The 23,865-nt window shown below is 38.2% G+C and overlaps 1 protein-coding gene across 1 annotated transcript; it reads right to left on the bottom strand.

The window, feature by feature from the left end:
• Positions 1–200: 200 nt before the first annotated feature.
• LOC149179740 (uncharacterized) lies at positions 201–3,815 on the bottom strand. The gene is made up of 3 exons (XM_089415784.1): positions 3,356–3,815; positions 697–961; positions 201–602 (listed from the first exon to the last, which is right to left on the bottom strand). The coding sequence occupies exons 1-3, from the start codon at positions 3,567–3,569 to the stop codon at positions 383–385; spliced, it is 699 nt and encodes a 232-aa protein (XP_089271910.1). The 5' UTR covers positions 3,570–3,815; the 3' UTR covers positions 201–382.
• Between the last annotated feature and the right edge of the window lie 20,050 nt (positions 3,816–23,865).

The raw sequence follows: 23,865 nt of genomic DNA, 5'->3' as shown, positions 1-23,865 counted from the left end.
GTTTTAACACAAAATTAGTTTTCCTTTAAAAGAAAATAAGTTGCACCATTCATCTGCACCACATATACCCTTTTTCCAGCAACACCTTTAGCAAGATGAACCAGTAAACTACAGTAAGCACATGCTGCCACATTTTCAGGATTCACTATTTACATATATGTACAGCCAATCTGGAATAGCACACTTCTATAGAACAAAGATTTTTACTCTAAAAACTACAGGTAAAAAAACAAGAAAATGCCTTGCTTGGGAACATAGTCTCCTGTCAAGAGAAGTCATTTCAAAATGCACAAATCACCTTCTAAGAAAAAAGAATAAACACGATGCTGTAAAACAAAGAACTAAAAAAAACTACAATCGATGAGTAAACTCAACACAATGCCTAGGAGATCCATCTCCAGGGGTATCGAGAATCTGCTGATCCCATTACATGCATGTCATAAACTTGAAAGGGATCTGTTTCTATGCCATAGTCCATCAAAGGCCTGTCTTCCAGTTGATCATCATGGTCATACACAAAATCAGGAATTTCAATCTGTCCCTTTCTAATGCAATCCCAGAGAAATTCTAGACGGTTTACATATTTCAACTTCGAGTATAAACTGCATAACACATCAAAATTTTCATGAGAACATCTGTAACAATTAGTCCTAATAAATTATCGGAATCAAAATGCAAACTCAGCTCAATACTAACCCTGCACTCAAGAAGAACCGGCCAAGGGTTGCAAAAAACAATCTTGACTGAATCCCTGGATGTAGGAAATACACCACTTGAAGCCTTTCTTTAAAATCCAGAGGAAGTTCTTCATAGATCAACCACAATGTAGACATCCCAGGGCAGTTTTCACCCCTCTGTACGGAAGTATGCATGTAAACAACACAATAAGGCCCTTCAGGAATTTCATTCGAGATCTTATGGTAAACGTATTTTTGTAGTCTTTGTCCACTGACAAGAGCAGCTGCAGAGATAAAATATAAACTGCATCTTTCAGTGAAAGGTATGCATAATCTAAAAGGGAAAGATACAATACAGACCAAATTTATATTCTGATTTATTTAACATGCTTCAAAAGCATTGCATGCTTCATATAAAACGAGAACATCCCAATCTAAACCCAGTTGAATTAGCAAGAATACAGTGGCAAAAGGCTCACTGGAGAAATCAGTTCATTGACAAAACTCCACCACTAACAATCATTTGGCAAAGAACCACCTTAAACCAATAAACCAAATCAACTGAATTTTGAATGTGCCAACCAATAGGTGAAAAGAATTGAACTACAAGGCCTACCAGAATCAGACAACCCCATAAACCTATTGGACACCAAAATACTTTTGTAGTATCACTGTGATAACTATAGAAGCCGAAACACTCTCCCTGCATAACCATTTTGGCCAGTACCGTAGAAACATAACAGAAGGAGACCACTCAGATATCCAGATAAAAGTTAAATGAAGGAATTTCCATACGGCTAAGAGGGCACTACAATATAGTGTATCCTACTAACAAAATGGAACATTGTATTGTTTAGAGACTGCATGGAGAATTGAAAAAGTCCTCACCTAAGTTACCTTGAATATAAGGTGCATTTATTGGTAAGACTTTATATTATGCAGATAGACACTATGTGGTTCGGTAGAAGGGCTGTTATCTTTTCAGTAAGTTCAAATATCTGTTAGTGATATAATGAGTTACAATGTCTTGATAAATATTGTTGTAATAACTTTGTGTCTATAAAGATTGTTGTATTGACTTCGAGCTGTATGAATTTTCAAGTGAATTACTTGTAAGCTGGTATGGTACCAGCAACCTCACTATAATCCATGCGGAAGGGAGGCTGATTTCTTTCCTCGGAAAAAAATAGAAAAGAAAAAAGAAAACAAGTATGCCAATTCTGACCATTTTTTTTGGGAATTTACACTGAGGACACGACCATAGACACACAGATCAAGACGAAAAAGGGAAAAGAAAAAATAAGATAAAACATTACATTATGTCTCAGACATTCAAAACCACTCTTGCCCTCAGATTATATCTTCACTCAGAGAGCGATACTAACTCCTAATTTTATCCTTCTGTCAAAAGCATGCTTTTTATAACTTTCAAAACCACTCTTGCCCTCACTAACTAATGATTATATCTTCACTCAGAGAGCAATGCTAACTCCTAATTTTATCCTGTTGTCAAAAGCATGCTTTTTATAATCTGACCTTAATCTATACTTCTCATGTTTTTTCTCTATTTCAGATGCATGCTCCTGCAAGATAGACTTGATGAAAATATATATGCATGTCCTACGAGAAACATGAGAGAAAATTAATAAACATAGCAAATCCTTGGGTATGGGCTTGTGACTAAATAGATACTAGCCGTAGGTCTCAGATTGCATTCCAAGGGGCAAAAATATGAGCTAAGCTGCCTGCCAGTATCATCCAGTCTGAGCATCAATAGCAGTGTCAGTCAGTCTACAGTATATGATTTAAAATTGGTGTTGGCTCATCGGCAGCATAGGAAATCATAGCATCCACCCTCCGGAACAAGAAATAAATACTAGAATTCAAATTTAGACCAGCAGACATGTTAGTACCAGAGCAAATGAGAATGCTATTATACCTGAGTACTTTACCTGCAAATGAAAATGCTATTATACCTGAGGACTTTTGGCCTTCAAAAGTCAGTAAGTAAATCATCTCCATCACAATTGTTTTTTTTCTTTTTTATTATAGTGAATAGGTAATTTGTTGGAGTAATTTGGGCTAGACCGCTGAAGATTAAATCTACCTACTCCTTGAAATACCCATTGGATTTGAAACCAGATTGAAAAAATAACATCCCATAATACCAACGGCTTAACCCTCCCACAAAAACATCTTCATCACATCATTGTTATAGATATACTCACATCAACCTGAAAACTTCGCCCCTGAACTCGGTAAATCAACTCCATCTCTAAATTGTTAATTGTTATGCATGTCATTATTCACACCAGGCACCTATCAATAATATTAACATAGAAAAGAAGACCTACAAGTAAAAGATGACCTACGGGACACCAAAACTGCTTACCCTAATAAGTGCATCACATTAACTCGACGATTTGCACAGCAAGACCAGCATTGGGATTAGCACATCTTTTTAAAACTTAATTTATTTGGAAAAATTGAGAAACAGACCAGAATGGTAAAGAAAAAACAAAGTTATGTTTTTTAGGAAGCGAGCAAAAGAGCAGATCGTACCAAACTTATGTATTGGTTACAAACTATTGCCATAACACAAGAAAAGACAAATAAGCTATATTGAAAAAGCCTGAAAAGGCAAACAGTTTCCCAAAGCAAAAGAATGGTGTTCTTACCAGGGAAATGCTTGCCAACTATTCTCAAAATACTACGACCAGCTTTGTCTGTCCCCTCCACCTTCAACACCTGAAGATCTTCAAGATCAGAATAATCATCTTCCACAAGAGAGACTTGAGAAGAGATGGGTGGTGAACCACATGCATGCCAAACTTTTTGGTTTCCACTTGTTCCTAAAGACCCACAATCCACAACAACTAGGTCAGAGGCCATTGTAACTACACAGGAAGGGATTCCTTGGCAATCTCTATAACACACCCACCCACTACCTTCAGTGGCTTATAAAGCAGACTCCAATCATCGTTATAGCTTATAATTGTGCATAAAAGATGTGTCAGAGGACCCAAAACCAGGCTCAATCTTCAAAATACTCGATCCAGCATAGGCCCATGGTTTTGAATTTAAAGGTGGCACAGTTGGGGTTCCCTATGACCGAGCTTATCCATCATCCTTCATGCATGCAGAGATTCCTAAAATGGGGATTTTAGGATATTCCCAGAATCTACCCCATTCAGACCAGACAATTGAACAGTCACACCACCTTCTCTTGTCTTCTTCACATCAAGTTATCAGACAATTGAACAGCCACACCACCTTCTTTTTGTCTTCATTCACATCAATGTTTCAAGATCAGCAAGATCAGAATCTTATCCTCTCTGTATCCTTTTGCGATTAGTGCCGCTGGAAATTACATTAGAGGTGATTTGGAGGAAAAAAGTAGTTTTCGATATAAGGATGGAGCCCTCATTCTTCCATCACAATCTTGTTATACTAATCTGAACGATTGCACTATTATTCATGTTGTTGGCAGACCCCTCATCTTTGTGGATGCTGGAGTCTATATATTAGAATATAATAAAGGAATGGACAGGAAATAACGATGGAAGAAAGCATTTCCAGTCATGATATCTAAAAATAAATGCATGTACAACTACAATGTATATACACTGAATAAGAAAATAGAAATCTAAAAATAATTCTGGTAAAGGTTACAGTATTTATGCATGTGATTTATATTATAATTTTTAAATTAAAATATTTATTATAAGGGAATATATTATATAAAGCTGGTTCATCAATGACATTTCAATATCATGAATGAATTTTAGAGCGGAGGCTTTTATGAATTTTGCTATTTCTGGATTATTTATATTGATTTTCTTATGGTTAAAGTTTCTAGCCATTAAATGTGACTTCATGAAGCACATTTGATGGGTAAAAATGTCAAATATAAAAACTTCAATGTATAATCGAAAAATGGTAGAACAGAACCATGAATGAATGTCAACCATTTTCTTGATTAAGTAATAGCATTTCATTAGCATCAAAACCATTTTCCTTTAAGATGATTGATGCTTCTTTATTAATGAATTTTATTATTGTAAAACCATGAACGAATGTCAATCATTTTCGTGATTCAATAATAGTATTTCACTAGTATCAATGAATGTAAATCATTTTCCTTTAAGACGATTGTTGCTTATTTATTAATGAATTTTATTATTGTAAATGTTATTGGTTTTTTTTTTTTTTAATATATGAATGTAATTATTTTATTTTTTAAATATATTTTAATCTATTTATTATACCTTAATTTTATAGTTATAAGAGAATAGTTTTCCTTTATGTTTTTTTTAAAAGTGATTTAAGAATGCTTTTGCTCATTTAAGAATGAAAATAAAATATTTTTAATTACTTAGAAATGGTTTTAAAAATTATATATATATATATATATATATATAGTTTTTAAATATTATTAAATTAAAATGTAAATTTTTTATTTAATTTTTTTTACTATTATTACAAATTATATTCATAAAAGTTTATGTTTTAAGCATAACATGTACATCAAAATAGGCCAATTTCAAGTGATGATCTAATTTATGATAGCTTCCTTTGATTTTTTAGTAGATGATCTAATCTATGATAGCCTTTTTTGATTTTTTAGTAGATCAAAAAGCCAATCTTCCTTAATATCTAAGCTATTCTATCTAGATTTATAGATTTGCCAAAAAATATTCAAAATTTTGTAACACTTTTTGAACATACTAAATAAGGGAAGTAGGTTGGACCAGGTCTCCTTGCATTGAATCCCTTAACTGAGAGGGAATGGGATCATTAAGATCAAGAGGGTCTTTCTTCATGTCACTAACAGTGTGACCAGAAGAATGGGGCTCCATTGGTTGTTGGCTAAGAGAAAATTGCAAGTCTTCGAACTATTGACAAATGCCAGTTAATTTATCATCGATTTTTTTTATCAAGGTTTGATGTTCAATCAACATTTCCATAGTGGAAGTCACACTAGAAACCAACTGATTATATTTCATCTTCAAGCCAATGATATAATCTTGATGTTGTTGTATCTTCTCAACTAAAGGCCTCTGCACTTCAATAGGATTGTGAGGCATGATGGGACTCTTAGAATTTCAAAGTTGGAATCCGATTACAACCTTCACTACATCTTATGTCACTAACTAAAAAATTACTTATGCTTGAAGGGGCCAAAACAGAGTTATCACTACATTCCCTTTTTCACAATGACCATCTTCCTAGCACTATAGCAATTCCCACCTTCCACCATATATAGAACAGATCATCCAAGAGATCAAAAAACACCAATTCTTCGATCCTTGAAAACGGAGAATCACATAATTCCAAAATCACATATCTGAATTCCAACTACCACTACACACCCTATCTGGACTATTGAATAGACTGTATTATACCAAAGGGGCCTGAAAATGATCATCACTACATTCCCTTCCTCCCCAAAATTATTTGTCCAACACAAAAGTGATGACCACCGTTCACTAAATAGAGAAGAGTTAACCCAAAAGGTTGTAACACACAACCAATGCTTCCAAACAAAACTCAACAATTTTTACAAATCATGAAGAATAGGGGAATATGAAAGAGGAGAGAAATAGCCAAGATAAACCAAGCATATGCATTGATACATACCAAATTTCCAGACTTCCCAAAGCCTGAGACAAAGATTGAAAAATACTTGCCACTTCCACACCATCCTTAATTTAAGAAATAAGGTGATGCCCAGAATCATGAAGGGGTGCATGTCATAGCCCAAAACAACTGCCTCATTATTAAACATCCTCTTACAATTTGTACAAAACAAAGAAAATGTACCTGGAATGCTACCATTCAATTCTCACCCTAACTTTTATAACTATATTCCAAGTATTGAACAACATAGCAAAGCGGAGTAACCCTAGAGAGCGTCATGTCTGACATGGAAAAGGACATGTTTTCACGATTTTTCATGGAGTGGGTGAGATAGGCCATGAGTGTGCACCCCAATACATGATGGTATGATAGCTTACTGATATAAATTGGATCATTATATTATTTTCCATCCATCTCGATGCATTTGGAGTGGAAAAATTGGAGGAATTAGCTCACGACATTCTTTTTACTAGCGAGACCCAGTTTGGAAAAACGGGTTCAGAAACCTTCTGGGAGCATTTTGAGGAATCAAATGACATTTATTGAGGGTAAATTTTCTCTACCTTCATGATATTCTACACACAGATATCTTTCCAATGGCGCAAGAATTGCATCAATCGTAGCCCCTATGCAAAAGTTATGCCACTCAGAAGATGATCTTCCTATTTTCACACCTACAGTTCGAGAGGATGTCACGTCAACCCCCATTATTCATGGAAAAAGGGATATCCACGTGATTATGATGTAAAATACTCTAAAAGAGTCTATATTGTAACTCTAGTTAAGAGTTGACGTAGTCAAAATTAACCACTAGTAGGCTATCGGGTTGTTTTATAACCGAGCCACTAGGAGGAAGAGGCATTCCATTCTTTCGAGAGAATTTTGTTCCATTGCTGAGGAAAGATAGCCAAGAGACATAGGAGGTAGAGCACATAGAGAGGATTTGTGCACTATAGCAGCCCATGAGCCACATACATTACTTCTTTGTTCCTGCAACGATATTTTCTAACATAGAAAGAGAGTGAAGCGACCTCACTTTCCAATTGTGTTTTCTCCTGAAAGGGTTTCCCGTAGAGCATATATTGTCTCTTATGTGTGCGTGAGATTAATTTGTGATTCTCAACTTTTTTTCATAATTTCCATTCACGTGCATGCACTAATTACAATAAAATCTACAGATCTAGAATTTTAATAAAGTTGTAATAGTGTAAAATTTCAGTTTTTTAATATATTATTATCAAATTTGTTGTGACAAATTGTCCAATGGAATATCCATGGTATTTTATAGATAATTTGGTACCAAAGCTACTTTCTTTGAGTATTTGTTGATATTTGTGGGGGATTTAGGTTGGTAGGGTTGAAAATCGCAAAACCCTAATCATGGTCGATGACTCTATAAACGAAACTCATGATCTTGTAGAGGTGAGGTTTATGTGGTTGGAACAACAAGTCACAGATACAAAATACAATGTAAGCCTCCTCATGGCGGCCTTGAATAGAAATCTGGGGATATTTAGAAAAGGTGGGGGTTCGAATGCAAAGGATAAATCAGAACGAGGATCAAAAGTTCGAGGAGAAATAAAGAACCAGCTGAAGAAAGAACCCATAAAAGATCAACCCAGTTCGAGTGTCATGAATCAATCCACATTTCAAATGGAAGCAAAAGTCAATATCAAGTTGTACCACGGCAAGATCGACTCTGAATCTGAACCACTGTTTGCAATAATTGGAAGTTTATTTCAACGTCTGTCAGATTGAGGAAGGGAAAAAGATCTCATTTGCGCGACTGAAATTAGAGGACCATGCACTAACTTAGTGGGTGAACCACACAGAAACCCTAAGGTTGGAGGGAGAACTTCCAGTGATTAAGTGGGAGGATTTTAAAACCCTCATTAAGTCATAGTTTTATCCCATTGGTTACGTCGAGGATCAGTGGATCCAATGGCATTACTTCAGTTAAAGTCCATGCCAAAGCATGTAGGAATACACCATAAAATTCAGGAATATGTCTATAATGTTGCATATCTCTCCAAAGAACTCAGATGTACTCCTCAAGTATTTAGGGGGTCTACATCACCATCTGTGTGAGAATGTGATGTTGTTCAAGAAAAAATCGGTGGACAAGGCTTGTGTACATACACAGTACTTGGAGAACATAGGCCCGAAGAGAACGCAAGCAAGTGGATTGAAGTAGAAGGAGCAACAAGAAGTTTCTGAGGGGAAGAAGAAGCAAAAAGGGGGAAAAGATAAGAAGACGATAGCCACATCACATCAATGCAAAGATCCTAGCAACCACTTCAACATCGATGGCATACAGAGGAACTTTTTTGGAAGTTGCATCCAGAGCTAAACCTAAAGAACAAGAAGAAAGATAACAAGAAGAAGAATCTCATGGCCACATATTCGAGAAACCAAGTTGAAAGAATATTGGAAGTGGATGAGAAGATTTTATGTACGTTATTACAGAAGGAGGTGAATCTGAGTAGCCGTCAGCAGCAAGAAGAGAAAGAAATGACCAAACTCTTCTGTATAAAGATACAGTTCAAGAAGACAAATATTGATGCTCTTTTTGACTCAGTATCGCAAATGAATCTCATTGCAACAAAGTTTGTCAAGAAGTTGGGGCTAGAAGTTTGTGACCATCCAAACCCATATCTATTGGGATGGGTAGATAAGGGTACAATGTTGAAGGTAACTAAACAGTGCCAAATTAGATTTGCTATCACTGATGATTTTATTGATGAAGTAGATCTAGATGTGGTTCCCCTTGATGTATGCAGAGTCATTTTTGGGAGTCCATACAGTACATACATGATGCAATATTCAAGAGGAGAGCTAACTAGTATCGACTCGTCAAGGATGGAAAATTGTTCATCATCAATGTCCACAAAGGAAAGTAAAAATTCTCACTGGTAAGTGCAAACCAAGCCAAGTAATTGATCAGTTCTAGCAAGAAGTATGTTTTATTGTTTTTAAGAGAAAGACAGTCTGAAGAGGAAGCAATAAGAGGCAAGGAATCCTTGTAGGGGTGTACTAAGAAATAGAAACAACAATTGGATGAGTTGTTACATGCATACAAGGATGTGTTACGAGAGCCTAAAGGATTACCACCTAAGAGAGAAGTGGAGCACGAGATCTAGCTATTGCCAAACTCCCCATTTCCAAATATTGGGTTGTATAGGCAAACTGTTATAGAAGCAAATGAGGTGAATAAACAATCGCAATAGCTACTGGAACATGATGTCATTCAACTAAGTACATCACCATGTGGGTCACCCATCATCATTGTGTCAAAGAAGGATGGGACTTGGTGGGTGTTTATAGATTACAGGGCGTTGAACAAAAACATGCTCAAGAACAAATACCCCCTTCCCAGGATAGATCATTTTTTGGATAGTTGCAGCAAGAAAAATAATCACCAGGCTGGATTTGAAGTCTAGGTATCACCAGGTTCGAGTCAAAGAAGATACTTGGAAAACCTCCCTCAAAACTAGGCAAGGTTTATATGAGTGGTTATTCATGCCATTTGGCCTATGTAATGCACAAGCTACATTTATGATATGAATGAATGATGTACTACACCCTTTTATAGATTCATTTTTTATTATCTATTTGGATGATATACAGGCATATAGTGCTACCTAGGAGGAGCATATGCCAAATTTGATGCAGGTTCTGGAAACATTGAAGAAGCACCACTTGCTAGCAAATATCAAGAAGTGTAATTTTGTGCAGTAATCTTTGGTGTATCTAGGGTGTGTGATTGGTGGAGGAGAGTTGAAGAGAGATCCTTCCAAGATGAAGGCCAACATGAAATGATCAGTGCCTACTAATGTTTTTGAGGTCAAGAGTTTCATTGGGGCAGCACAGTACCTGAGGAAATTCATAGCCTCATTTTCAGTGGTAGCAGCACTACTGCATGCCACAACAACAAGTGGAAAGAAGGTCAACAGAAGGATTTCGAGGAGCTAAAGAAGAAGTTCAGTCAAGCACCATTTCTGGAATTACCAAACTTGCAGCGACCCTTTGAAGTGGAGATAGATGCAAGCGGGTATGTTATGGGAGTTATCTTGATGCAAGGAGGAAGGCCTGTATGCTACCATTCTGAAGTATCTCATAGGGTAGTTCTTAACTACCCTACCTATGACAAGGAGCTTTATGCCATGGTGAAAGATGTGAAGAAGTGGAAGCATTATCTGGTGGGAAAGGAGAAAATAATCCACACAAATCACCAGTCATTGTAGTACTTGCAAGCCCAAAGTAAGCTATAACAGACCAGACATTATAAGTGGATGGGGTTTTTACAATAGTTTCATTTGGTGATCAAGTATAAGAAGGGAAACATAAAAAAGTTGTCTGACATGATTTCAAGGCCACCCACATCAAAGATTACAACTTTGGGGACTCTTATGCACATGGATCCATTCACCCATGTTGCATAAAGAGAGGCATATTCAAAGGATGAGGACTTCAAGGAGGTGTATCAACAGTTGCAAAGTCGGAGTCATGTGCATGATAGTGACAACACCATTTACTACTATCCCCAGGATGGGTTACTCTACAAGATGGATAAGCTATGTTTTCCTAAAGATGAATGATTGTAGCTGATCAGAGATGCTCATACCTCCAAGTTTGCAGGGCACTTTGGTTAGGGAAGACCATGGCTAATTTGCATAGGTATGTGTATTGGCCCAAGATGCAAGAGCAGGTAGCTAGGTTCATAAGAGGATGCATGCTTTGTTGTACCGACAAGCCTAGCAACAGGAAACAAGGTCTATATCATCCCTTTCTTGTACCTACTCGTCCTTGGGAAAGCATTTCCATGGTCTTTGTGGGTGTTTTGTTGACAACCAGGAAGGGACATGACTACCTAGTCATGGTAGTTAACATGTTCAACAAGATGTGTGTTCTGATGCCCTGCAAAAAGACCATCAGTGGACAAGAAGCAACAAACTTGTTCTCTAGACAAGTCTAGGTGAATTTTGGGATACCAAGGAGCATCATTTTAGATAGGGATATAGTATTTCTTAGTGAATTTTGGACTACATTGTGGGAGAAGATGGACACAAAGTTGAAGAGATCTACAACATCCCATCCAAATAAAGATGGGAAGACAAAAGTAGTCAACAAGACTTTGGTGCAACTTCTAAGTGGATATAAATAGAAGCATCTGAAGACCTCAGATGAAAATCTGGTTTATATACAACATTCTTATGACATAGCAGTGCACACTTCTACAAGAAAGTCCCCACTTGAAACTTGTTTCAGATATTTTCTGCCTTCACCATTGGAAATTGCATAAGGGTAGCAAGGAGGAGTGAGGGAAGATCTTAGAGGAGATGCTTTTAGCACTGAAAAATTTATAGAGAATATCATGTAGATCGATCTACAGGTACAAGAAATATTGCAAAATTTGCAGGATACGTATAAGGCTAGGCATGATCAACACAAAACAGAGAATTTATTCAAGGTGGGAGACAAAGTATGGTTACATTTGAACAAGGAGAGGTTGCAGGGGCCTGGTAAGAAAATCAAGGCTCTGAGGTATGGTCTATAACAGCCCTGGTGAAAATTCCATGTAATAAAAGTCAAAAATAATAACCACGATTGATGGGACACTTATTCCAAGTTGAATATTGGGCAAGACATCCTAGGGGGTGTTCATTTGGCTATTTATGGCTAAGGAAATTGGCAAAGGCAATGGCTAAGGACTTTGGAAAGGAAAAATGATTTTTTGGCAAAGGTCACAGCTTGCATGTGAGGAGAAAAATGAAGGAAAATAATGGAAAATGAAGAAAATAAAGGCCTCATTCATAAAAAGGCTTTTGAGGATACATTGGTAACCTTTTGTCAGTTGAGTTTTGGAGCTCCCTTATTATTATCTCTCTCTCTCTCACTCTTGGACACTTAGAGTTTCTTGGAGCACTTTGGCATTGGAGCAAGAAACGAAAAGGAGGCAAGAGGAAGCAAATATCAAGTAGGGAAAGGCAAGATCAAGCAACTACAACAGACTTCATTGTAGATATCAAATTACATGTGTATTTTCCTTTCTAGATTTGGCATGCATGGTATTGCATGTGTTTCTTTTCTACCATGCCATGGGTTTCTCTAGGTGTGATAGTATTTTCAGCCTATCCTTTCCATTTCATGATAGCTTTAATGAGATGGGTTCTCTCATATGGTTTATGTGGGATGGCCGAATTGGATTCTAAGATGAGTGGGGTGGACCTCTGAATTGACAAACAGATGGTCTAGTGGTCCCTGAACCAGAATAAGGATCATGAAGGCTTGAAGCTACTAGCCTAGTAACCCCTGAACCAAAACTGTAGGTTGCAGTAAAGCCACATTGTGTGCCTCAGTGGGCCTAGGAATCCTTGTCGATGAATGACGAGATATACAATAAAGCCAAGAGGTGGATTTTCTCTCAATTGGGCCTAGTGATCCCGGGATGGGATGCATAGTAAATCATGGAGAGAATATCTCGGTGTAGGGCCTAGTGATCCCAGGATCATACTGTGGATGCACAGTAAAGCCTGAGATACTAGGAGGCACTCAAATTCCTCACAGTGTAGGTGGAGAACTCTGGTGGAATCCATGTTGATTGGTTCTTTTTTGGTGTGTTCTATGAGTCCCACATTCATGCTTGGAATATGGCATGGGGGTGATTGGATGAAGAGAGACTTGGCTCAACCTATCTATGGTCGGGTGGAACGTGGTAGTCTCATCTCCAGTTGGTTCATTGCATTCATTAATGAGAAATTCATTCCCTTTATTTTCATGTGTAAATGCATTGATGTATATGTGGCTTTTCATGGCTAATATGTTTATGGTATTTATGTTCCTATTATGTTGGTTATATGTATATTTTATGACAACAACTATGTATGGATCTCAGGATGTTTTTATTTGTATATTAATGTATAATGTGTCTATGACCTAATAGATGATAATGCAGCAAATGACATGAGGGAACAATGGTTCATAGTGATTCTAAGATAAGTATGAGATCCCTATACTTAATGTCATTGTTTACACCTATAGGTTACATGTTGATGATATGTTTGACGAAATGTCTATCATGGCTAGTAGGGGTCTGGTTATGGTCTTATTCAGCTTATTGCTTTTGCATCATTGTTTCCCTGTAATTTTACTAATTTCAAGCTATCACTCCATTTTGGATAGTTACCTGAGCTTTGGGCCTGAAAACCTAGCTTAAATCCCAAGGTCACTAGCAGAGAACTAAAAATTTTGGTTCCTGGTCGCTGGCAGGCAAGCCTGTGAGAGTGAATTTGGTTTGTTGATCGCTCTCTTTCCCATAGCATGAGAGAGACTACGACCTAAGAGATCCATAACAATAGTGGGACCCAGGGACAGGCTGTCTGAGTGGCTGGCTCGTCTCCTCAAGATTTTGTTGATGATGTTGGATGACTTTGTGTGATGTTTCATTGATTCCACTTCCTTAAGGTCACATAGGAGGTCTAAATATGATCATAGTAGCCTCTCGTCTCATGTTTACCCCGGTTGGCATGGTTACTTGGGTGGATGTGGGAGGAGGGTGTTACAAAGTATAATTAGAGCATGGTTCAACTCTCAGACTGGATGGGCGGTGTGTGTTGGTCATGCATGCATGTCAGTTGCATGTCTGTCTCTACACTTGCATTTCATGTGCTTGTTGCATTTGCTTCATGATTGATTATGGTTGTAGTAATGTTTCCATGGAGTAATGGATGTTGTCATGCATGAGGTCATAACATGCATTGTTGATATGGCCTTGCATTGATGACTGGACCCTAAATAGAGTGATGTTTATGTGTTGATACATTTATTTGCATATGTCTATATGTTGTTATGATTATGTTATACATGTATCACACTGATTTGGTGATCTTGTAGATAAGGTATCATCCTCGAGCCATTCTAAGGTACGTTGATATATTGTGATTTGGTTTATCTGACATATTATGCATTGCCGGAAGAAATATCAAATGGCTCTCGAGATGGTTGACTACAAAGACTCTCCCTATGAATCCAAAGAGCAGTATGGTGTTGGAAACCTTATGATTTGGTAGTTACACTAAGAAGTTTGAAGGAAGAGATAAGGAGTTGTAAGGCAGATAATGACCAGAGCATACAGGCACAAGAGAAACAAGAATAGGTTAATGCTATACTTCTTCAGACTTTTCCAGACTTGAAGCAACAAGGGTTGCTTTAGATCATCCATGGACATGAGGATGGATCTAATGGGGCATATGGTAGTAAGTCTCCTAGTAGACACAGGTCAAATATATCTGATACAGTGAGAGATGGTAGATTGTTGGACACCACAAATATAAGGGGCAATGAGCACAAGTATTGTTCTAGTTTTGGTTCTGATATACATCATGATCATCATCACTATAATCCTTATAGGAGGAATGGTAGGGGATACTTACCAGAAGAATTCAAGAAAGAAAAACCACCTACTTTTGATGGATATGTGAAAAAGCCGGAAGATGTAGAGGCTTGGATACTTGGGATGAACAAATTCTTTAAGTTGCATGAGTACACAAATAACATGAAGGCAATAAAGTTATCTTCATATTGAAAGGTAAAGAAGACATTTGGTGGGAAGATGTTAAGCAGGTCAGAGACATCAAGAAATGTGACTTGAGTTGGCGATAATTCAAGAGGATTTTAAGGAAGAAGTACTTGTCAGGGAGGTACTACAACACTAAGGCTAAAGAATTCTATGAGCTAAAGATGGGATCAAGGACATATGAAGAGTACACAACCAAGTTTTTGGAGCTATTGAGGTATGTACTATATCTTACTGATGAGAAGGCTAAAGTTCAAAGATTTTTCAATGGTTTTCCAGTAACATTTAGAGATCGGATTGAGTATGATGAGCCTCGGTCACTTGAGGAAGTGATTGGGAAATTGAAGAATTGCTATGAGCATTCAAAGCGTAATAATGAATCTTAGTGTGGATGGAAGGGGAAAGACAAAGGTAGAGGTAAATGGTAGCTTAAAGGAACAAGGCCTTAGAATGAAGATGGAAAAGAAAATATGGCACCGCAAAAGAAGTTTAATGCAGCTAGACAGGGACATGGGTCACAACAACAACAACAAAAACATAGAGGTGAGGTCACTGGTCAGTTGGAGTATTGGACATGTGGTGAGGAGCACCTTAGGAGAGTTTGTTCGCAACATCCAGGTGGTAGGCCTAAGATATATAGTGCACAAGAGGCACAAATTGTTGGGGATATTGGTCAGAGTATTCCATGTATCTATGCAATAGTGGAAAATATGCAGGAAGAACAACAAACATTTATCATTGAGATGGATGGTAAGCTTTGTGATCAAGTTATTTCTATTTTGATTGGCCTTGGATCTAGCTATGTTAGTCTTGACTTGGTGGATAGGTCCGGTTTGAGTAAGGAATTGCATGTAGAGTCTTGGTTAGTGCAGTTGGCTACAGGTATGAAGAAGCGAGTTCATCGTTGGGTAAGAGATTGCGCATTTTACTTGAGTGGTATGCCTACTGCAGTAAATTTGAATGTACTACTGTTGGGTTCATATAGTGTGTTTTTGGGAATTGATTGGTTGTATCTTCATAGAACCAAGGTAGACTACTATGACAAAGCTATCAAGTGTGTTGATGACAATGGAGAACCAAGAGTCTTACATGGTAAGAAGAAAGCCACATCAGTTAGGATGGTGACAACTATGCAAGCAAAGTGTAGTCGTAGGAAGGGGTGCAAGCTATTTTCAGTACACATTTCTAGTGATAAGGGTAAAGAAGTTGAGGATGCACATGTGTTGAACAGGTATCCAATTTTGCAGCAGTTTCAAGATGTATTCCCTGAGGACATTACAGAGTTTCCACCTCACAGGGAGGTAGAATTTTCTATTGAGTTAGTGCCATGGGTAGTTCTAGCATCAAAAGCACCTTACAGGATGAGTACACCTGATTTGGTTGAGTTAAAGTTGTAGTTGAAGGAAATGTTATACAAGGGATACATTAGGCCAAGTGTATCACCTTGGGGCGCACCAGTCTTGTTTGTGAGAAAGAAAGACTATAATCTCATATTATGCATTGATTATAGGAAGTTGAACAAAGTGACTATGAATAATAGGTATCCTTTTCTGAGGATTGATGACTTGTTCAATTAGATGAAGGGAGCAACAATGTTCGAAGATTGACTTGAGATTCAGATACCATCAGGTACACATCAAAGAGGAGGACATTTACAAGACTACGTTAAGGACCAGGTATGGGCATTATGACTTTGTTTTTGTTCCATTTGGATTAACTAATACTCTAGCTACATTCATGTGCTTGATGAATAGTGTGTTGCATCCATATTTGGATAAGCTTTTTATTTTGTTCATTGATGATATATTGGTATGTTCTAAAAATGAGGAAGAGCATGCCGAGCATTTAGCAACAGTGTTGAGGTTGTTGACAGAGCATCAATTGTATGCTAAGCTGAACAAGTGTGGTTTGTTTCAGAGTTAGGTACACTAATTGGGGCATGTTTTCTCTAAGGATGGCATTGCAGTAGATCTAGAGAAGATAAGGGCCATCATGGAGTGGGTAGCTCCTAAGAGTGTAGATGTGGTAAGATCTTTCATGGGTTTGACAGGATATTATAGGATGTTCATCAGGAACTTCTCACAGATTTCTTATCCCATCACATCATTTCAAAAGAAAGGTAATAAGTTCGAGTGGACAGAGGAGTGCGAGGCTAGCTTTGAGCAGCTTAAGTAGTTGTTGACACATGCAACAATTCTACATATGGACAAAGAGTTTGTAGTATGCATGGATGCTTGCAAGAGAGAACTTGGTGGAGTCCTTATGCAGGATGGATAAGTGGTATGCTATGACTCGCGAAAGCTGAACAAGCATGAGAAAAACTACCTAACACATGATCTTGAGTTAGCAGCGATCATACATGCATTGAGATGTGGAGACACTATCTTTTTGGCAGGAGGTTTGTACTTATGAGTGATCATATTGGGTTTAGGTATTTGTTTAATCAAACAAGTCTAAACGTTAGGTAGGCAGTTTGATTCGAGATCAAGTACATAAAAGGTAAAGAGAACAAGGTGGAAAATTCTCTCAGCAGATAGGTATCGGTACATCACTTGGTAGCTATGAGCTCCTATTGGACGGACTTACAAGATAGGATCTTGCAGGCAGGTTAGCAGGATGTCAAGTATATGGAGATTGTGCACAGGTTGCAGTAGGGTACTGGTACAGGTACATGTGATATTACAGGTACATGTATAGGTGTAGGTATAAGTACATGTAGTGGTACAAGTACAGGTGGCAGTACAAGTATAGGCGTAGGTGCATAGGTTATGGATTATTGTCTTACATTGGATGGATTGGTCAGGTTTTGAGACATGATATATGTGTTAGATAACAGTGAGCTCAAGAAGGTGATCTTGAGGGAGTTTCATGCAAAACCATATTTGGGTCACCCAAGTTATCAGAAGACACTGACATCGGTGAAGAAATTCTAATATTGGCTGAATTTGAAGAGGGATGTAGCAGAGTTTGTGGCGAGGTGTTTTGATTGTCAGCGAGTGAAAGCAGAGTGTAAACGTCCATGTGGACTGCTATAGCCGATCAAGATTCCAGAGTGGAAATGGGAGGTAATTTCCATGGATTTCATCACAGGGTTTCCAAGGACAGTGGAACAACATGATTCCATCATGGTCATTGTGGATAGGTTAACAAAGTTTTCACACTTCATTATGGTGAAGTATATGTTCTCAACTAGCAATGTGGTACATATATTCATTAGAGATGTGGTTAGACTACATGGTGTTCCGAAGAAGATTGTGTCAGACAGAGATGCGAAGTTCACTTCCAAATTTTGGAAGAAGTAATTTGTAGGTTTGGGCACAGATTTGGCCTTCAGCACAACTTATCATCTGCTGATAGATGGATAGACAAAGAGGGTCAACAAGATATTAGAGGACATGTTGAGGATGTATGTGATGCATCAACAGAGGAAGTGGGGAGAATATCTCCCTTTGGTAGAGTTCACATACAATAATGGTTATGAGTAGTCATTGGGGATGATTCCTTTCGAGGCATTATATGGGCGGAGTTGTAACACTCCTATCAGTTGGAGTGATCCGGTTAGCAAGGTGTTGATTGGACCATACATGTTGGCAGACATGGAACAAGAAATGCAGGTGATCAAGAAGAATCTATAGGAAACACATGATAGGTAGAAGAGTTATGCATATAGGAATAGGTTGTTCAAGGAGTTCCATGTTGGGGAACATGTGTACTTGTGCATCAAACCGAAGAATATCTCCTTGCGGATTGGATCATGTGCCAAGATGGCACCACGGTTTTGTGGACCGTTCACTATTATTGAGAGGATTGGGCCAATAGCCTATCGACTTGCATTTCCTCCGAAAGTGAAAGTCCATGATTGTTTCCATGTATCATTGCTTAAGAAGTATGTTAAGGATGCTGATCATGTGATTGAATGGTATGTATTATAGGTGGAACCAGATGGAGAATTCCAATCGTAGCCTTAGTGTATATTGCAGAAAAAGGCGCTCATAGTGGAATATTAAAGTCAGGAACACATGCTCCTCCAAAGAAGTATAATCGCTCTATGCTACAAAGAAGCCAAGGCTCTTCACAATACTCCCAAGTTCATCCCAAGCCTAAGCCTCGCCAAAATATTGGATCCCAAAACCCTGTTACATGAGTTATGAGGTGTTATTTATAACATGAGGGGTTGACTCTTCAACTCCCCTTTGTGATCTTTGGACTACCCTCATGACTTGTCAACTTATTTATAAAATGACTCATTACATTACATCATGACTCTTCATATTCCAATATTTACACTTGGAATTTCACTTACAACATAATTACAAATAATATTACATTTTACACTTGCACCCATATAAGAAAATATAGGGTAGAGACAACATGACAACTTAACAAGACGCAACACTATGATGCTTGAGTTTGGTAGAACTCCAACTCAGCAACCTCCACTTGTTTCTTCTCAGTCACATATTGGTGCCAAGCTCGGTACTATGTGTTGATGTCCCCAAACTATGTGATGGTATCTGGTTGGAAGCAGACTCTAGCGTCCATGGCATCCAGGTAAAATTTCTTGGAACCAGTTTCAAGTTCATTCTTAAGCATGAGCAACATTTTTCTGACTTGGACAGGACCACCAATGTATTTTTGCATGTTTTGTTTGTTCAACTCCAAATCTTCCTTGGTGGCAGTCTGTCTTAGCTACTCCAAGTACTCTTCGATCTCTTGTCAGACTTGGTCCTTGGGTTTGGCTTTGGTCCGTGAACCAACAGATGGTATCTTATGTGTTTTCACCAAGACATCCAAAATACTAAACAACCATACATATGAGGCCTAAATGCTACCAATAAATGAGGTGAATTTCTTGTTGTTCTGAATCAATATCCAAACTTTTTCTTTCTCCAGCTCTTCTTATGGCTTCATTTTCTTCACTAAGTCAAGCGGTGCCCCTTTGTATCACAATGTCCATTCTTGTACATAGGTGATGGTAGCTTGTATATTCTTCACAGTTTTAAGAAAATCTCTACTTTAGTGTTGCAGGCCATGCAAACAGAAAACTACATTATGTACAGTCACAAACCCCTCATAGAGCTTCCACATGGTTTCTCCAAGTGTTGATACTTTAGCAAGTATCATTTCTCTCATCTCCTCCAAGTAAACATGTGGGGAAACTGAACTTTGTGCTGCTGCGTGGATTTCTTCTACCTCTGTCCTGATAGCTTGCAAGTTTTATGACAATTTCTTATTCTCGACCATCAAATATTGAACGTTTGATATCGTTGCTCCTGAAAAGGCCAAGTTGGCTTTGGCAACGGTATTTGGATGCTTCCTGGTGTCTTCCACTATCACCATTTCTTTGACGAATGCAGGTGATGCGTGATCATCTGAAAAAAAATATTTATTCATGCTTGTACAATCCTCTTATGGAACTCATCAAATGACAGATTGTACACATACATTACCTGATCATCATCAAGGTGAACAACATCCCCTTCCTTGCTCGGGCTGGCTTTGCTGCTGGAGGTGGTGGAGATTGAATGTTGACCTGTGGTGTGCTTGGCATCATATCAACATCATCATTCTTCAGCTCCTGTTCAATCTCCATGTTTGTTACTTCAATAAAGTGCTCAATCTGCTAATAAAACTTTCGATCTGGCATCTGTTCACCTTCCTCCTGAGTTGTTGGTTGGTTCTATCCCTAATATTTAACTTGTATCGGCATTGTTTCTTTTGTCATTGTGCCTTTTCTTTATTCTTCCTCCTACTTCTGCTTTGCTTCTTGTTCTCTCCTTCTCAAATCATATTCTTCCTTCAGTTTATGCTTTGTCTCCTGCATCTTCAGTTATGCTTGTTGAAACCTCTACTTTTCTCTCTCCCTCCACTTTGCTCTCTATACACTCTGCTTCCCCTTTTCTTTTGATTCTAAAGATGCTTTCATGAGAATATGATCTTCTTTCATCTTGCAACTTTGTTCTCCCTTTGGATAGTCAGTAATCTTCCTCTTCCCCTTGTCTTGCATAGGATTATTGCCTTATGCTATTGTTTCTTCTAAAATTGGTGCCATTTGTGGAGCATCCTATGAAGTCCCTGCTAAACTGACTGGCTCACGGAGTCTGGAGGAATTGTAGAAATTCCTCCATGGATCCTCCTTTGGCAAATGGAATGCCCTGCCGATCCACATAAAGTAAACTCTCACACAATGGTCTTTACAAATACCACATGGATCATATGAAATTAAAGTCCCGAGTACCAAATGCAAACCTACCTATTTCCTTTCCCTCGGAATCTATGAATTTCAAGTTCTTTATCTCGTATAATCCAATTTTCTAAGGAAGAGTGGGCCATGGTTCTTTCTTCTTCCTATGAAAATTTTCTCACAACCCTATGGCGAGATGATATGACACTTCTTGCATGACAAGCTTGTCGATGGTGTACCTTGGTAAAGCGTGCGAAGGCTTCTCTCCACCGAAAACTCTAAGGAAGATGCCACCTAATGATGCATACCAATATGTGACATCTATTATTGCCTCCATTGCTCCTCATGACATGTAAGGTGGATCTTCTTGAAACATGATCTTGTAAAGCGGGATGATGAAGTGCTCAGTTAGTTATGCCATTGCTCCTCGATGACTGCAATCTGAAAGAAACTTGCAATAGATGTGCACAGTAGGTTCTCATGGTGTCAATGTCCAATTCATGTCAGGGAACTATTGTTATGCACAGATTACATCTAGTAAATATGCAGACATATAGAATCTTGTTTGGTCACCATCAAGAGGACTCAGAGCTTATGCTGCATGGGCTCCCAGCTATCCAACTAGTAGATCTGACCAATTGAATGGCTTACCCTCGTTCACAACCTGGTTCAATAAGACTTCTCACCCTTTAGGAAAGGTTTTCGTGCTTTTCTAACCATGGATCTTGTAAGCTAAGATAACCAAGAGCTAGTAGGCCTTCCTGAGGGACTTTGTCTTGCATACATGGGTGGGTGTCTGTCGAAACTTCAATGGCCCTTTCACCCAGCCTTTGGCAATGTCTCTTTTGTTCACATAGCTATGGGTGGCATAGAAAAATGATTCCATGAACTTCACTAGCTCAGGAATAAGATATATGCGTTGATAACCTTCTACCTGAAAGGTAGCAAGCTTCTATCCGTTGGCACTGCTCAATGTCATAGTCTTCTCATCAATGTGTGATACAATCTAGATGATGACATTTTCACATAGGAAGGTTGGATATCTTCATGTAACCGTATGTAGTCCTGACTCTCGGATACTGAGATAAACCTTTCAATCCTCTAAGTCTGCCTCAAATTCCTTTGCAAAAGAATATTTAACCTGCTACCATGTCAGTGATGATCCCTTTTCTATAAACAATTGAGTGTATGCATTCACTGGCAATTCTATTGGTGTTAGCTCGATTGCTTCCCTAGTACTACTTTCAGTGGTCTCTTTTGAAGAATATCTCTTTGGGGCCATGGTAACAGTGACTGCTGGAGAGGTGTTCGACAATTGTTGTACCTGTGGGACAGAAAAGACACTCATGGTGAGCAAGTATCAATCTTAAGAAAATCTACGTATAAGGCATGATCAAGAAGAAAACTGGGCATCTGATGGGAAAGATTGTGTAATTTTCATTGATAAGAGGGACTGGGTACCTGTGGGAACTACGCACTGCACATTCCCAATAGCCAAGGATGAAGCTTGAGTCTTGGGACTGCACAATGCACAGTCCCAGCCTAGTAAGACACTGCACATGTGACAGGCTGACCCCTAGAACTGCACATTGCACAGTTGGATTCAGCCTGTACTATGCACTACATAGTTCCAAATTCCAATCTTTTGGGTTGAGCCTTAGGATTGTGCAATGCCTAGCTGGGTAAGGCAAGATCTGGTCAAAGTAAGTGCAAATCGGCCCGATGGAAGTGTGAAAAACGAGTAGAAGTGAGTGATGATGTGAAGTTGAGTGCAAAACTAACTAAGTATGAGTAAATCCATGTAGATCAAGTGGAGCAACTAATCAAACAGAAGGAAAATCAAATTTGTGAGGAGAGTCACCGCAACGACGACCATAAGTGCAAAAAACAATAAAATTGATGCAACACTTGTGAAAGGAAAAGGAAAAATTAAAACAACACTTCTACAAGTTAAAACAAGTTGAAACACCAGCAAATATGAATAAAAATAAGTAAAACAACACTCACACCAGTGAAATAACAAAAAGCGACAGAAAAAGCGGTAAAAGACGACAAAAGTGAAACTCACCCAAAAAAGCGACGACAACCGCACCAAAGGTTCCTTGATCTCTTCGAGAATGCGAGATATCTAAGATCAAATGTGCAAATGGGCTCTACAAGAGTCGACTAAATATATTTGAGCGAATTAGGGTTCATGACGTGCATGCCTAAAATCAAGGAAAAAGTGACATTTGGTGAAAGTTTCCAAAAATAGCAAAAGTGCCTGCTTCAGGATACTAAAAATAGATCCCTATTTTTAAGGGATGTTTTTTTCTTTTTATCCTTTTTATTTTTTTTGGCTTTTCTTGGGAAACTTTCCATGCACACTGTCGAGAAAGAATGTGCAATTTTGGGGAACTACACAACTTTCCAACTTAATGCACTACATAGTTTCTAAGATTAGTGAGGGATTGTGCAAATTTTGGGCTTATTGTTGGGTTTCCTTCTATGAATTTGCATTTTCTGAGCTCAAGGCTATCTGTCAGTCAGAACTGCGCAATTCCTATTAGTAATGTTGCTTGCCCTCAAGGATTACATAGTTTCTGGAGGCAAATCCAAAATTGTTGTGAGAACAAGTTGGGAGATTCTCTTGTGAGTTAGAAAGATCATCTAAGTGTGAAAACAAGTAAGCAAAAGCACAAATGCAAAATATAAGTCTCAGTCGAAATGAATACCTAAATCAGTGAAAGATTAGTTCCCGTGGATAAGAAGGAAGGCTCCAAAATCAAAGAATAGGAAAAATTTTGTAG

Source organism: Pinus tabuliformis, chromosome 3_2 (assembly GCF_031772625.1).
Source record: "Pinus tabuliformis cultivar Carrire ecotype Pingquan chromosome 3_2, CPIR1, whole genome shotgun sequence".
Taxonomy (NCBI): domain Eukaryota; kingdom Viridiplantae; phylum Streptophyta; class Pinopsida; order Pinales; family Pinaceae; genus Pinus; species Pinus tabuliformis.
Note: the sequence above shows the minus strand (reverse complement) of the source record. Positions and strands in the feature narration are given on the sequence as shown.